This window comes from Rattus norvegicus, chromosome 20, assembly GCF_036323735.1.
Source record: "Rattus norvegicus strain BN/NHsdMcwi chromosome 20, GRCr8, whole genome shotgun sequence".
NCBI classification, from domain to species: domain Eukaryota; kingdom Metazoa; phylum Chordata; class Mammalia; order Rodentia; family Muridae; genus Rattus; species Rattus norvegicus.
Window position 1 is genome coordinate 29,999,359 of NC_086038.1, and position 16,708 is coordinate 30,016,066.

Here is a 16,708-nt window from a genome sequence, read left to right on the forward strand (position 1 = left end):
AAGCTTGGGAGACCAGGGAAGGTAGACTAGGAAGGTGGAGACCTCATGGAGAGAACCCTCAGGGCCTTTGCACATGCCGTTTCTCCTCTTAAGTGGCCTTTCCCTCTTCCGTCTGTGTCAGCCACCTTCGATTAGCATAAATTCAGGGTGACTCCAAGCATCCCAGTTTGAGGGGACATGGGACTCTCCACACTAACGTTGGGGAAGTCTTGAGCAAAAACCAGCTGCAAATGACTCCGTTGGTTGCCCTGCTCGAATCTCTGGTCTGTGACTTTCATGCTGATTTATTGGCCCTGATGTCTTACCAGAGTGATAGTGGATGACCACCTGGCAGCACAGCCCTGATCGTCCTGTCGAGGGAAACCTCCTAGATGGTTCTGGGAATGGAGTTCACGGATCACAGTCAAGAGCTCATTCCTATTGGCACTGTGTGTTCCACTGGGTACTGGGTTAAATGAGACCTTTGAGTTCACCAGCTCAGCTCCTGTGATGGTTTGCATATGCTTAGCCCAGGGAGTGGCACTGTTAGAAGGTGTGGCCTGGTTGGAGGAGGTGTATCACTGTGGGTGTGGGCTTGGAGACCCTCCTCCTAGCTGCCTGAGGATGCTCAGTCTGTTCCTGGCTTCCTTTGGGTGAAGGTGTAGAACTCAGCTCCTCCTGCACCAGGCCTGCCTGGATGCTGCCATGATCCCGCCTTGATGATGATGGACTGAACCTCTGAAACTGTAAGCCAGCCCCAATTAAATGTTGTCCTTCAATTAAATGGTGTCTGTTCACAGCAATAAAACCCCAACTAAGACAGCCCCTATCTGCTATAGACACCTTCTCTGCTGACCCTGGCTTGGGCCTCTTAATCTGTGGTACATCCTTCCTCACTTTCTTTATGACCTGGTGACCTCTTGACCCAGTCTGTCTTGTTTCCCCAGGAAAGGGATCCTCTTTTAAAAAACATTTTAGTAATGCTTTTATATGTTTATGATGTGTTGGGGAGGGGAATGCACACGCTGCAGTATGTACATGAAAGCCAGTGGACAATTCTCCCTTTGAGTCTCCCTCTCCAAGGTGTGGGTCCTGGGGATTGGACTTGGGTCATCAGATCTGGTGGCAGGTGCCTTTACCCGGTGAGCCATCTCCTCAGCCGAAGGTATTACCCGGGCACTGTTAACTCAGTCTTTGCAGGGTTTTTTCTTTGTTTCTGCTACTGGAGATTCACTAGTGCCTGGTCAAGTACTCTACAGCTAAGCTACATCCCATAGCATTAGAACCCACTCTTGAGGGTGCCATCCCGTCTGCAGCCAAGATCGTCCCTTCCCTGGTTGAGGACCCTTTACTTTGTTCTTAGTTGAACCAGATCACTACCTACATCTTGGCCATATCTTCCGGAAGCAATGGCACATGTGTTCGCACAACCAAAGACCCAGTGTTGAATCGGGCTTAGGTTCTGCGGACCTTTAATTCTACACAAAACCATGGTGGGCATCGAGTGTGTTCAGCTTCTGAATTTAAGACTTCAGAGAAACTCGGAGAGAGCGGAAAGTAGGGGAAGCCTGCGGGTCATTCCTGAGACACGCTGAGGTCTTGGAATCACAGGCTTTGAACTGGAAAAGCCTCCAGGAGTTGGTAACCACAGCCACCGTTTCTCACTGAAGTTCAACATTCATTTCCCTCTTATCTATCTGACTTAGAGGTAGATACCTAGCCATGGCCTTGACCTAAGCAGGTGGACTAGCAGAGGGCTTGAGATGAGAATTTACTAGACCAGCAATCGGCTTAACTGGTAGTCATCAAACCTGATGGGTCTAAGTTTGATCCCCAGAACCCCCAAAGTACTCCCACAAATTGTCCTCTGACCTCCACACAGGTACCCACCTTCCCTCAGATACATGTAACAGCCAGGCATAGTGGCACTTGCCTTTAAGTCCAGCAGTTGGGTGGGATGGGGAGAGGCAGAGGCAGGTAGCTCTTAGTGAGTTAAGGCCAGCCTTGTCTACATAGGGAGTATCAGGCCACCCAGGGCTACAGAGAGAGACCCTGTCTCCAAAATCCAAATTAAACCAAAATAAATGTAGTAAAACCTTGAAAAAGGAAGGAGGAAGGGGAAAAGGAAGAGGAAAAAGAAGAAAAAGAAAAGAATAGAGACTCCATCTACCTGGGTCCAAATCCCCGACCCCCAGCTCATAGCCCTATGCCCCAAGTCAAGCAATGGTGGATGAAACAGTGTGTGTGCATGCATTTGTGTGTCCGGACTCGCTCGCGTGCATGTGTGTGTGCACGCATGTGCTCATGTGTTTGTCTCCTAGGGATCGAGCCATCTTAGGCAAGCATTCTCCCACCAACCTATGTTTTCCAGCCCTTTAAAGTCACTCGATAGTAGTTTCCTTGTGTAGGTGTGTATTGGTGCATGTGAAATGGTAGATAGCCATATGGTCACTGTCCCTAAGGGCATAAACTCAAAGGATGTTGCTTCCTGTGTCCTGACACGACAGGAAGATGACTGGACAAGGTACAGGTTTGTCCCAGGATGACCAGGTATCAGGATGTTCGTGTTCTTGTCCTGAGAACATGACTTCTTCCCTTGGGAGATGATGCACGGTGCTGTGAGCGCAGCTGGTGCAGCCTGAGTGACGCATGTTTGCGTCCAGCAGATCTGCTGAAGGAACCCTTTGTGACCTCTGCTTTCAGTGCCAGCCCAGGTACCTGACTAGGCACCCTGTGCCTCTGGTAGGCAGTTTGGTAGGGTTACAGGATGCTGGGGACAGATGTGACAAAATGACAGGAAGGGAACATGCTACGAAGCCACTAGATGAGGGATGGGCACTTAGAGGAGCCTCAGTAGTTAACGGAGGGGCGATGAGGGAGGCAGCAACTGGGGTGCCATTCCTTGTCCTTGGCATCCTTGCAAGGTCAGGATGGTGGTCCAGTGACTTCCACCAGCTAGCCACAGGAAGCTTCAGAGACTGTGCGTGTTGCTCCAATCAGTCTGGCAGGGTAGAGCGAGAGAGAATTCCCTCCCCTTCCGATCGGGTAATTGTCTCACCGTGGAGAATTAATGGACCTTCTACAAAGGCTGAATGGAATAAGAAGTTTCATTTGTGTGGGAGTGACAGCCTGAAGGTGAAGTGGTCCCTCTTGGTGGGTGGTGGGGCGCTGTGGCGGTTGACAGAAAGCTGCATTGCCAGTGAATGTCGACAGCTTTGAGCTCTCACAGGCTGTGGGATGCTGACTGACAGGGAAAAGTGAAAGAGACAGCCACCGGCCTTGGGCTGCCAGCTGGGAGTGAGTCACCAACAGGTTGCCATCAGGGAGCTGGAGCAAGCCGCCTGGCTGAACGCCAGAGTGAACCAGTTGTTTGAAAACAGAAGCATCTCTCCCAAAAAGCCGTACCCAAGCACTTATATAAGCTCAGGTGGGTTCCGACCGACTGAGTATCTTCAAATTAGGGGGAAAAAAAAATAAGGAAGAGTCATTGGGTCACTGGGAAGCTGCCCCAACCTGGGGGAAATTCTCAATTATGGCTGCCACTCAGACCTCTTAGCGTTCTGGCCGTGGTAGCAGAAGTGGAGAAAATGAATAGAAGAAAGTGGGTTAAGCACCCCACACACTCCCATTCTGCCCCTGCACACATGCAAAGCCCCACCCCTTTTCTTTTTTTCTTTTTCTTTTTTTTTTTTTTGGTTCTTTTTTTCGGAGCTGGGGACCGAACCCAGGGCCTTGCGCTTCCTAGGCAAGCACTCTACCACTGAGCTAAATCCCCAGCCCCCTCACCCCTTTTCAAATCTGTGCCTGACTGGCAGCTCTGATAGGGCCCTCCTATCATTTTTTTAGTGAGAAAATTACCTGGCATAAATACTTGGCATGGAGGAAGGACTTAGCGCTATGGTTTCTGACCATCCTGCTGGGAAGATCGCGGCAGAGCAGCTGATTCTGGGAAGGGGGAGGGGGAGGGCTGCAAGCTGTGTTGGGAGGCTTTCTCCTTTCCCTGCGTTTATCCCATACCTTTCCCTCCTAGATCCTCTCTGAGATCTCCGCCCACACACTCAGACATGCTCTACCAATTCTAGACACCTAGCAATCTAATCAGGTTGACAGTCAAGATGGATGGAAACAGCGGTGGAGAGGTTGGGGTTAGGGTTTACAGATGTCTTAATTAGGGTTTCTGTTGCCGTGAAAAGGCACCGTGACCACAGAAACTCTTACAAAGGGAAGCATTTGATTAGGGCTGGCTTACAGGTTTAGAGGTTTAGTCCATTACCATCATGGCAGGACATGGTGATGTGCAGGCAGGACATGGCGCTGGAAAAGGAGCTGAGAGTTCTGTACCTTATCCTTGGGTAACAAAAGGAGACCGTGTGCCACACTAGGTTTAGCTTGAGCATATGAGATCTCAAAGCCCACCCCCATAGTGACGCATTCCTCTAGCAAGGCCATACTACTCCACCAAGACCACACCTCCTAATAGTACCACTTCCTATGGGCCAAGCATTCAAACATGTGTGTATTGGAGGAAGGGGGAGCATTCCTATTCAAACCAGCGCAGGAGCCATTTTCTTTCAGACCACCCCAGTAGACATATTAGTAAAAATATAGGTGGAAATCTGAGAACAACTTGGTAAGAGTTAGTTCTTCCCACCTTTGCCTAGGTTCCAGGCTCAAATACAGACAGTCAGATTTGTACAGTAATCACCTTTACCATTGAGCCATCTTGCTGGCCCGGTGCCCTGTTTCTGATGGCCAACAGCTCTGCTTGGGGCCAGTACCCACTTCCCAAGCCTGGGTTCTTGCACTATGGATCCAAAGTTGATCAATGCCACTCATGGTTCCCACAATCAACAAAATCCTCTCTGAATGGCATACTTTTGTAATCATATCAAATGGCTCTGTACTTTCTGGTGGTGTGTACCAGTGTGTGGTTTTGGATATTAATGGGCCGTCCCAGTAACTCCTCTGTGACATTGTATCAGGAAAGTGCCTCATTATATTCTGTTCTGTCTGCCTTAGCATCCACATCTCCCTAGACAGTTTTCTTCAAATCACTCAAGTCTTCTTAAATGGGAGTTCAAGTCTCTGCCAATTGAGGAAGCCATCTAAAGGGGGGGAACAAGGCTAAACACAGCAGCAGTTACAGACACTGGAGGAGTGATTACCAGGGTGCTTGGGAGACAGGACTGGTTGTTCTGGTCGATAGGCTGCACACGCCCTTCTCCCACTGTGCCAGCCTAGCCCTCCACTTAGCTTAATTTTACTGAGAAGGAAGTGACTGCCTAATTTATCTTCAGATTTGCTGGGCTTTTTCCCCCACGACAGTTCATTTTGTGATACGTGTATTTTTCTGTCGTGAAAGCATCACCGTATACGCCTGTGTTTGACAGATCATCTTATATAAACATAGAGTAGCATTTTGCTTCTGGAAAATAATCATTGGGACTGTTTATGGTAAGGAACAATTAAATCCTCTCAAATAATTGCTAGCAGCATTCTGGTTATTTTTCTTCTCGTCTTTCCCAAGCCTGTATACATTTTACCTAGTTGGAACAACTGTGTGGGTAGAATTTTCTTTTTTCTTTAGAGACATCGTCTGGCAGTTGTTCCTGCTAGCCTTAGACTGCTGGGTTCAAATGGTCTTTCTGCATCGGTCTCTCAAGTAGCCGAGACTCCAGGCGTACACACACCTTCACACCCAGCTTAGCACGAATGCGTTATTGCAAAAAATTGCTGACCCTGGGCTAGAGATGGAGCACCCTGCCCGGCAGGTATGAAACCCTGGGCTCCATCCCTAGCCCAGCATAAAACCACCCGGCAGAGTGGAATCGACCTGTCCCAGCAGTCGGTACACAGAGGCAGGAGGATAAAAAAGTCAAGGGCGTACTCAGCCGCTATACAGTGTGGTAGAGGCCCAGCCCTGTACAGAGAAAGAAAAGAATAGGAAAGATATCTAACCTGTATAACGTAAACTCTGACATTTGGAAAGCGTGGTGTGAAGTCTGAAATGTGAAAGTGACCGAGAGTCACCGGCGAAGGAGCTTTAACCAGCCTTCAGAGAATGACCTCAAGAATCGCATACAGAGGGCTGGAGAGATGGCTCAGCGGTTATGAACACTGACTGCAGGTTGGGGACTTAGCTCAGTGGTAGAGCGCTTGCCTACCAAGCACAAGGCCCTGGGTTCGGTTCCCAGCTCCGAAAAAAAAAAAAAAAAAGAAAAAAGAAAAAGATCAAGAACACTGACTGCTCTTCCAAAGGTCCTGAGTTCAATTCCCAGCAACCACATGGCTCACAACCATCTATAATGAAATCTGGGGTCATCTTCTGCCCTGCAGGCACACATGCAGACAGAAAGCTGTATGATGTATACATAATAAATAAATAAATATTTTTAAAAAAAGAATCTCATACAGAATAACATAAGAAGTGAACAGAATGTCCCATGGGGTAAATCAAAACGGTTAATTGACTGTGATATATAATTAGTCTCGTTACCCAAAGCATTGCAGATGAGACCAAGGGGCACAACTTCCTCTGGTCATATTACCTAGGTATGTTTTTTAAAGCACAGCCCTCTTGTTCAGTCGATTCACAAACTAAGATAAAGTTCTAGAGCGCGGCGTGCAGTCCATGTGAGGGCCGTGTATTTGTTTCTAGCTTTTATTTTCCCTTTGAAACTATCTTCTGTTCGATTTACAGGTTAGTCTTTTAATTTTTTTTATACTGTCATCTAAGCATTTCATCTTATTTATCTTACAGACTTTTTTGCATAGTCCACTGTTTGCCTTATTTTCTTAAAAAGATTCAAGTAAGTGTGTGTGTGTGTGTGTGTGTGTGTGTGTGTGTCTTTGTGTCTTTGCATGTGCTATGTATGTACAGTGTTCCTTGGAGGCCAACGAGGGTATTGGATCTTTTGGAGTTGGAGTTAGAGGTGGATGGGAGCTGCCGTTTGGGTGCAGGGAGTTAAGGGTGTGTCCTCTGGAAGAGCAGCAAGCTCCGTTAGCCACTTCGACATCCCCCCAGCCCCCTTTTTAAATGTTCAGTGGTCTATCTTTTATAACATTGCCGCCTTCTGTACTCTGTAGGTTTGGAAAGATACCTGCACCTAAGAGCTTACATAGATATTAACTGTACTTGTGGTTTTCCTGTTGGAGAGAAAAGATTCCGACTCTTAGCCGAGTCTCTATTGTTTTCCCCCAAGCGAGGGAGCTGAGGAGCACTCTCTTCCCTGATTCATTTGTGAGGCTCCCATTGGCGTTATTAAATTATGACATGTTTTCTTCTGGGATAAACGTCTGGGCTCAATGTTTTCTTTATACGACACTTGTCCTTTTGCCCTCTCCTAATTAGTGTGACTTTGAGAGTGACTGTAACTGTTTCATTTCTCAGATCATTCTGTTTATTCACCGAGAGATGGGATTTGTGTAGAAAAATACAGCAGGCATTCTTTTAAAATGGGCAACGTGGTCCTGAGCAGTGGTGGCGGACACCTTTAATCCCAGCACTCGGAGGCAGAGGCAGGCAGATTTCTGTGAGTTCAAGGCCAGCCTGGTTTACAGAATGATTTCCAGGACAGCCAGGGCTGCATAGAGAGACCCTGTCTCAAAATCAAACAAGGAAAAAGGGCAACTTGGGTTAGAAAGATGCCTCCATGAATGGTTAAGCACCCTTGCTGCTCTTGCAGAGGACCCAAGTTCAAGTACCAACAGCCAGGTTGGGTGGGTCACAAGCACCTTTAACTCCGACTTCCAGGGATCCGACCCCCTCTCCTGATCTTCTCAGGCACCTGCACATCCATGTGTGTATATACACAAACAGGCACACATATGCATGACTTAGAAGTGAAATAAAATTCCTTTTTAAAAAGCAGCACCGGGTTGGGGATTTAGCTCAGTGGTAGAGCGCTTGCCTAGCAAGCTCAAGGCCCTGGATTCGGTCCCCAGCTCCGAAAAAAAAAAAAAAAAGCAGCACCATTTAAGTGTTTTATCTTGTCACCAGTGAACATGTTATCTGTCTTCACATATAAACCTATTCTAAATATATCTGAGCACAGACATGGAAAGATGCTAAGAAAACCTAGGATTAAGTGGTCTAGTGACACTGCATGAGACTCCAGCTTTTCACAGCTGCTCAGGGCATCGAGAAGGCTTCATGGAGCAAGTGCCATTTGACTTAGAGTTGGAACAAGAGGAGAGATCTGAGGGGGGAGGGGCAGTTGCTTGAGGAAGGCTTTAGTTAAATGATAATCACAATTATTATATGATGATTTCCATGTGCTTATTGTTGCTCTTAGGAATAGGACCTTTAAAAGCCACATTTTCCTACTGGGAATACGGCACAGTGGTAGAGCATTTTGCCTAGCAAGCCCAAGGCTGCAGGTTCAGTTCCTAGGGCTGCACAGCAGACAAACAGCAGTGTATGACAACTCCTATTTTATCATTGGCACTTGGGATTATTGTTGCACTTGCATATTCTAGAAACATCTGCAACGCCCAGCAACCCAAGAGAGCCATCTCCAGAAAGATTTCTAGAAGAGGTGTGGAGGAAGCCAGCCTTGAAGCAAATAAAGGCTTTGAACAGAGTGAGGTGGCGATGGGGAGATGCCGCTGTAACACACTATCTGTCTGCCAGCCAGGCCCTTTGTGAGTTACGATTTGACCCCAGTTCATCTTCTCGGCAGCTGCCAGTCAAACACCACCGCCATTACCTTCTACAGATGTGGAAACCGAGGCACAGGGAGCTTACGTGGCTTGGGAGAGCCAGATGGCCTAAGAGCATAGCCTCTGTGCTTCATGTGTTTCTCTGTGCTCACAGCTTTATGGAGTGTGCCGTAATCCACGGGCTGTGGAGTTCGTCCACGGGAAGTGAACCACCTGAGCCTGGCCACGTGGCTAAGTGGATGGAGGGCTTCCCCAGCCGACGCAAACCTCTGGGTTCGGTCCCCAATATTCTGTGAGACTGGTTGTGGTAAGGATCCACCTGCGTCTCCAGCCCTTAGGACGTAGACGCAGGAGGATCAGAAGTTGAGCGTCATCCTTGGTCACATAGGGAGTTTGAGGCTAGGCTACATGTGCTACATGAGACACAGAAGAAAAATGGAAGAAGGAAGGAGAGGAAGAGAAAGAAATCCTTTCCCTGGTATGATGTCGCTGCTGCAATTCGATTTTAGAGCCTTGTGCGGGCCCCTCCCCCACTCTCCCACACCTCTCCCTTACCACTCACAGACTCTCTCCAGCAGCCTGGGGCACTCGTCAGTCTACCTGACATCTGAGTGGATATGGGTCTTCTGAACATTTCAGTATGCAGAGTCAAGTATGTGTGGTGTTTACCGCTGACTTCTTTGCTTGGTACCGTGTTTTCCTGATTCTTCCACGGTGGGCAGGGGCATGTTCCTAGGCACACATGTATGTACGCATGTGTGTGGAGGTCAGAGGACAACCCCATCTTTTCTCAGTTACCATCCATTTATTTTACCTTTTTGGTGGGGGATAGGATGGGGATCTCAGGAAGTAGGCTAGGCTGGCCGGTGACCCCCAGGGCTAAGCCTGTCTCTACCTCCCCAGTATGGGGACCATAACACACACACCACCACAACTGCCTTCTCTGCAACCCATGGACTGTGGGATCACACATAGGCCCTTGTGCTTGCAAGGCAAACACTTTTCCAACCACATCACCTCCCCAGCCCAACTTCTACCCTATAGCTTGCTTTCTTGCCTGCCTGCTTGCTTGCTTTTTCTTCTTTCTTTCTTTCTTTCTTTCTTTCTTTCTTTCTTTCTTTCTTTCTTCCTTCCTTCCTTCCTTTCTTTCTTTCTTTCTTTCTTTCTTTTCTTTCTTTCTCTCTTCCTTCCTTCCTTCCTTCCTTTCCTTCCTTTCCTTTCCTTTTTTCTTTCCTTCCTTCCTCCTTTCTTTCTCTCCCTTTCTTTCTTCCTTCCTTCCTTTCTTTCTTCCTTCCTTCCTTCCTTCCTTCCTTCCTTCCTTCCTTCCTTTCTGTAATAGTCCCTTTTATGGTCATGTCACCCACTTCCCAGTCTGGGGCCACTTGTGCCATGTTTGTTTTCATGCCTTGTGAGCAAAGCTACTAAGGACATCTGTGTACCTTGTGTTCTCTCTCTCTCTCTCTCTCTCTCTCTCTCTCTCTCTCTCTCTCTCTCTTTCGTGGACACACTTGTCCTTGTGTGCTCCTGGGTTTGTATGTAGGAGAGTCCTGGCTGGTTTTGTGTCAACTTGATGCAAGCTAGAGTCATCAAAGAGGAGTCTCAGTTGAAGAAATGCCTTCATGAGCTCCAACTGTAAGACTTTTTCTCAATTAGTGAGCAATGGGGGAGGGCCCAGCCCATTGTAGGTGGCGCCACCCCTGGGCTGGTGGTCCTGAGTTCTATAAGAAAGCAGGCTGAGCAAGCCATGGGGAGCAAACCAGTGAGCAGCACCCCTCCATGGCCTCTGCATCAGCTCCTGCTTCCTGACCTGCTTGAGTTCTGGTCCTGGCTTCCTCTGGTGATGACCTGTGATATTGGAAGTGTATATCGGAAGCAGAATAAACCTTTTCCCGCCCCAGCTTTTTTTTTGGTCATACTGTTTCGTCACAGCAATAGAAACGCTAACTAGGGCAGGTGGCATCCCTCGGTCACATGGTGACTGTGGTTAGCCATTAGCAGAGTGCTAGCCTGTTCTGCTCAGCGAGTTCTCTGCTTCTGCTTGTTTGATCCAGGCCTTGGAAGATGGTCAGAACCAAAGAGTTTGAGCATTGTGGGCATCCAACACAAGTGGTTGTCAAGTACTGTTAAGAGGCTGCCTCATTGTCAGGTGTTTGATTCCAAGGGAATCAGTTCTGTAAGGGAAAGTTCGGAACAGTAGCAACCCGAAGGACCTCATTATTGTGATTTGAAGGTTCTTCTGCCTCTTGGTTTCCGGCTAGGATGCTATGGTAATATAGGTGGGAGCAAACCCATGGTTCAGAGTATGTAAAAGGGACAAGGGAGCTGTACCGCTGATGGGGGTATGGCCCAAGCAGAAATGCATGGAAGCTGGAGGGAGTGGATGGGTCAGATCCACATGGGTCTGGAGGATTCTTGGGCAGCTGGGATTCATGGCTCTGATCTGTCCTTGTCCTTTTTGCTGCAGACCTGGCCGACTGCAAGCTTGTTTCTTTCCCCATCTGCATCTACAAGGTCCTGAGGAACGTCTCTGACCAGATCCACCTCATCACGCTGGCCAACAATGAACTCAAGTCCCTCACCAGCAAGTTCATGACCACCTTCAGTCAGCTTCGAGGTAAGCCATGGGTTAGCTCAGGCAAGGAGAGTGTGACCAGCCCCTGACCCTCAGAGTCTCACTCCATCTGGGGAATGTCCCCAGAGCTAGCCTTGGTTCAGGCAGACCTATAAAGTCATTCCCAAGGGTGGTCTTTGAAGATATAGACTTGTGCCTAGAAATCTCTGGGTCAAATTCTGTTTCCAGCTGGCTGAAAGTTAGGTTGACCGAAGACAAGAAGATGAGACCTGGCCGGACTCTCTGGTCTGACGAGACCAGCAGGCCCAAGGACATGAATGACTGATCCCCTTGTCATCCCTAGCGTGGCTTTCTCTCATGCTCCTTCTTTGGTGCAGTTTGCGACAGGTGCAATGTTGGCTTATCTCTCTGGCATACACAGCGACGGGAAATGGTTCATGGAGGTGTTAGGCAGGAGGCCAGCAGGTGTCTGTTGTGGCTATGAAAAGAATATGATTCTGTTTAAAGACACAAACCTAAAACAGTGGTCCTGTATGAGGAATGAGCAGGCAAATCTCAGATCCCTGATCTCAGCAGGGCAGGCTTCCTCAGGGAGCCGTGGGTGCTGGAGATCAGAAAGCAGAGACAGATATGAATGGGCAAAGCTTGGTGCAGCAAGTGGAGAGGACTGGTGTGGTGGCTCAGGGGGAAGCAGACGAGCTTCACAGCGCATACGGATGAGCACCGAGGCTGGAGTAGTCTGGGTGGATCCTTCTGAATGGAGGTTTTAGAACACAGTGAGCTGTATCTGAAAAGCCCCAGTGCTTGTGACTGACGAGTGGGAGGGGCCTAGGATGGGGCTTGTTTCCTTGTGTGGGAACTTAGACCTGGCTGGTTTCTCTTTTCCATCCTTTTTGGTGTTTGCTTCTTTCTATAGGTGAGGTGGAACCCCATAGGCTTCTCGGACTGTTAGCTCATGTCCCCAGCTGAAATCAGAACCATCCTGGGAACTTCTCTGTACACAAAATCACCCCAAGATGAGATAAATTTGGCCATCTGAGTGTGAGTCTAGGCATTGGCATTAATACAGGCCATGCTGAAATGGTGATAGCCAGACTTGAGACCCACACAGTTAAGGGCTTATCAGCAAATATGCCTAAGAGACTACTTTGAGAGTAAGGAGTGACTTGTATTGAGCACGTGGCAGTAGGGAGCAATGGGGACTTGCCCACCAACCACTGGTATGTCTGTCAGCTGGGTTGCTATGGGAGAAGATGGGCTGCTGGTATCCATTCTTCCGGTCATTTCTCCAGTTTGGGTTTTTTTTTTTTTTTTTTTTTTTTTTTTTTTTTTTTTTTTTTTTTTTTTTTTTTGAGACAGGGTCTCTTGTAGCCAGAACTGTTGTTAAACTCACCATGGAGCCAGAGGTGATGTTGAACTTTCGGTCTTCCTCTCTCTACCTTCTAAGCACTGGGATTGTACATTCCCATGGCTGGCTCCTGAGGATTTCTTAATAAGTAATTATTAAATAAGCAGTTTTGGAGAATTTTCCCAAGTGTTAATGTTACATGGAAACCGGTAGGAGCACATTCACAATGCAGATTTAGCTTGTCAAATATCGGCACGGCCTCTGGCGTCCTACTTCATGGAAGGGGATGGAGAATCAAGGAGGGAAGGTGTCTTACTTTTGGTGTCATTGCTCTGAAGAGACACCGTGACCAAATCCGCTCTTATAAAGGATAACATTTCATTGGGGCTGGCTTACAGTTTCAGAGGTTCAGTCCATTATCATCTTGGTGGGAAACATGGCGGCATGCAGGCAGACATGGTGCTGGAAGATCCGAGAGTTCTACCTTGGTCCAAAGGCAGCAGTGAGGAGGAGACTCTCTTCTGCACTGGCTGGAGCTTGAGCATTCGGAGTCCTTAAAGCCTGCCTATGCAGTGACACACTTCCTCCACCAAGGCCACACCTACTTCAACAAGGCCACACCTCCTGACAGTGCCCCTTCCCGTGGGCCAGGCATATTCAAACCACCACAGAAGAGCTTAGCTGAAGTCCCAGAGCAGAATCTTCAGGGCTTAGACCCTGAGTTGGGCCATCTCGCAGTATTAGATCAAAGAAAGGTCTTGTAGTGTTACGTCCAGCAGTAACCCCCACCCCACCCCAGCAAAGTCTTATTGTAGCCCAGGCTGACCCAACTCTATTTGATTGAAGAAGACCTTTAGCCTTACTATCCTTCTGCCTCTGCCTTCTAAGTGTTGAGATTATATGTCCATCTTCTATGGTGCTGGGGGGGGGTCAAACCCAGGGCTTTATCATACTGGGTAAGCTGTACCCTCCATCCCTGGGTGTTTGCTTTCTAGACAGAGAGGTGGTGGGGATGTCAGGGTCCCAGGAAGAGCACTTGGGTTGCGGCGTCTTTGGGCAGAGGGAGATCTGTGTGCTTTTCCTATCATCAGTCCAACACTTACACACCTGCATTCTTTCAGACCTGAGTCTGAAGTTGGGGAAACAAAGGTGCCCTGGATTGTAAGGTACCCATCCTTAACACTGCCCCGCACCCCGAGGGCTCAGATGCTGGTAAGGGCAGAGTGAGGGAGGTAGACTGCGGGGCCGAGGAATTGATACTTCCCAAGAGCAGCAGAGGCTGGAGGAAGAGATTTCAGAGAGCCCTCTTCAGAGAGCCCTCAGCAGCAGCTTGAGAGAAGAGCTGCTCAGGGCTACCCCCACCACCACTGTGCTCTCTCTAACATCATTGGATCAGACGCCTGTTGAAGGATGCTGTTTGAACTCTCATCTCCACTCCCACCAGCTCCTGACTCCTCTATCCCTCAGCTTGGGGTTTCAAAGGGAAAGCCAGCTCTGTTAGTTGGATTTCATACAGTGGATTGTAGGCTGCAATGGTCAGGAGCTGGGCGGGGGGTGGGGTGGGTGGGTGGCGGGGACAGTGAGTGCTTGAGCCAAGCAAGGCCCACTTGGCTCTTGGAGAGATAGCTCTGAGGCCAAGTCTTTGTTGTGATTTCTCTTTCAACAGTGCGCGCACACATACACTCACACCCTGCTTTATGTGTGTGGAGAAGGAGATAATAGCGTTGTTGACAAGACTCCTGTGCTGTCTTCTGGGCTCTTGACAGAGCAGCCTCCGTGCTACTATCGCCCTGCCTCCCTCAGAGACTCCCAAGAGTACCCTGGGGGCTCCTTGGCTTCCCAGGGTTGGGGCCTCTTTGAGTCTACTGTCCCATCTCCCTAACTCATTTGATATGAAATGAGAAGGCAGGACCTTGTCTGCAGTGCCTGAGGCTCAGCTGGTTGGCTGGGTGTCTAGCATCTAGGATACCTTTGGTTCAGTCCCTAGAAGTGCATAAACCACTTGTGTACCTGGGATCCCAGAACTCCAGGGCTAGGGGCAAGAGGATCACGAGTTCAAAGTCATCTTCTGCCTCCTGGCCCATGAGAGGCCGGCCTGAGATATGGTAGTATGTCTTGGAAACAAAACAGCAGAACCTGAGTGAGGGAAGGGGTCAGGTGGGTCTGGGGAAAGAGAACTCAGTGTCTGGGTGTGGCTCTTCTGTGTATGTGTCCGAATGCTTGCTCTCTGGTCTCACAGCTCTCTTAATAGATTGTGTCAGGACCTGCTAGGTAGGAGGAGTGTAAGGCATACCTAATGCACACCTAAGGATACATACGTGTGTCTCCCCGCCCCATGAGGCACTTAGAGATCCCTGTCCTTGTAATCTGCTATGGAGCAGGAAGCCAACCCATCAGATGCTCTTGGCAGAGGCTCCAGAGAGGGCAGGGGGCTAGGAATGCTTCTTAGCGGAACAAAAGCAAGGGTTTTAGTCTGAGTGACTGCTTGGGCAACTGCTAACGGCTTGTGAAAATCAGGCATCCTTGGTGGGGCTCTAGAATTGGGAAGAGGTAGGTTTAGCTTTCTCCCCATGAGCCATAGCTGGATATGGAGAAAGAAATCAGGGAAGCTCACCCAGGTGCGATAGCTCAAGCCTGTCAGCCCAGTACTTGGGAGGTAGAGGCACAACCCAGGGGTTCAAAGCCAACCTCAGCTGCATCATGAGTGTGAGGTTAGCCTGGGCTAAATGGGATCCTGTCTTAGCAATATTTATCCTGCCTCCCCCAGCCCCCCAATTTCAGAAGCTGTGCGTCATTGAGTCCTGGCCCTTCAAAGCCTGTTACAGGGGCTTTTGCTTGTTGAACAGTTGCTGTACACAATGGTTCCTATGATGTTGACTTAAGTGAGCAAGTGTCTTAGCTAGGGTTTCTATCACTGTGACAAAACACCATGACCAAGAAGCAAGTTGGGGAGGAAAGGATTTATTGGGCTTACACATCCACACTGTAGTCTATCGCTGAAGGAAGCCGTTTTCTCACAGAACCCAGGACCACCGTCCCAGGGATGGCAGCACCCACAATAGGCTGGGCCCTCCTTTATCAGTCACTAATTTAAGAGGATGTCCTACATCTGGATCTTATGGAGGCATTTTCTGTTTTTCTTTTTTCTTTTTTAAATTTTTAATGACGAAAACAAAAATACATCTAAAAGCGAAGCTTCTGGAAAAACCATTTGTTCTTCCCTGTCTTGTATCACTCCTCGAACTTGATCTTGGCCTCCTGCCTAGCCTTGCATTTCAACACTGGGTCTCTGAACACAACCTTGTTGATGACAGTTTTGTCCAAGGGGATCTCCACAGAGTACCTTGTGGGCATGAGGTGGCTGTAGTTAACTTAGAGGACCTGATCTCGGATCGCTTGGTGATTTTCTTCTTGCCCATGGCAGTTGTCACTCTTAGCAGACAGCGGTCAGTTCCAGCCACCAGGGCATGGCTGTAAGGTTGGTCTGAGGTGCCATCATCAATGTTCTTTACAGTGACGGCTTTGCGTCCAGAGTAGCGTCCAGCCAGGATAAGCACCACTTTCCAGGGTTTCATGAATTTGCCCATTTTAAGAGCAAGCAGCCAGCACTCAGCAGAAAGGCATGGAAGAGTTTTTTTTTTAAATTAAAGTTCCCTCTTTTCAGATAACTCTGGTTTGTGTGTCCTAGCCGGCACATCGGGTGTCCTGGGGCTAGCAGGTCCAGGTAATTGGCTTCCTGTGCTACAGATTGTGAATCAGTATTCTATTTGATAGCGGCTTTCACTGTTGTCAGTAAATTCAGTCTTTTGTGAGGCGGGAGTGGTAGGAAACACCTGTAACCCTACCTGGGAGACAGAAGCAGGAGAAATAGTTCAGGATCATTCTCAACTTCATGGAAAGCTGGAGGCTAGCCTGGGCTAAGAAACAAAGAGCAGAATTCAGTCTCTCACACCTTTGCCTTTTTACCCTGTCCAGTGGATGCTCACAAGTGTCTGTCTGGATCACCTTGTGGTACAGCCAAGCAAATAATGGTACAGGAATCCACATTCACTGGGTACTCAAATCTCCTGGCCCTGGGCATAGGGGTTTCTTTTTTCTTTTTAAATTCCATTTTATCATTTTGTGTGTATGGGTACTTAGCCAGCATA

At 48.5% G+C, this 16,708-nt stretch overlaps 1 protein-coding gene and 1 pseudogene across 4 annotated transcripts in view; one reads left to right on the forward strand and one right to left on the reverse strand.

The window, feature by feature from the left end:
- The window catches only part of Lrrc20 (leucine rich repeat containing 20), a 105,513-nt gene that overhangs the window by 33,686 nt on the left and 55,119 nt on the right, over positions 1-16,708 (forward strand). For 3 of the 4 annotated variants that reach the window (XM_006256465.3, NM_001109171.1, XM_063279468.1), the window contains exon 3: positions 11,105-11,254. In XM_006256465.3, coding sequence (XP_006256527.1) covers positions 11,105-11,254 — 150 coding nt within the window. Of the gene's footprint in view, positions 1-6,739; positions 6,789-11,104; positions 11,255-16,708 lie in introns of all 4 variants that reach the window. The other variant, XM_039099014.2, reaches the window with a different exon arrangement.
- Rpl27-ps8 (ribosomal protein L27, pseudogene 8) lies at positions 15,744-16,670 on the reverse strand (annotated as a pseudogene).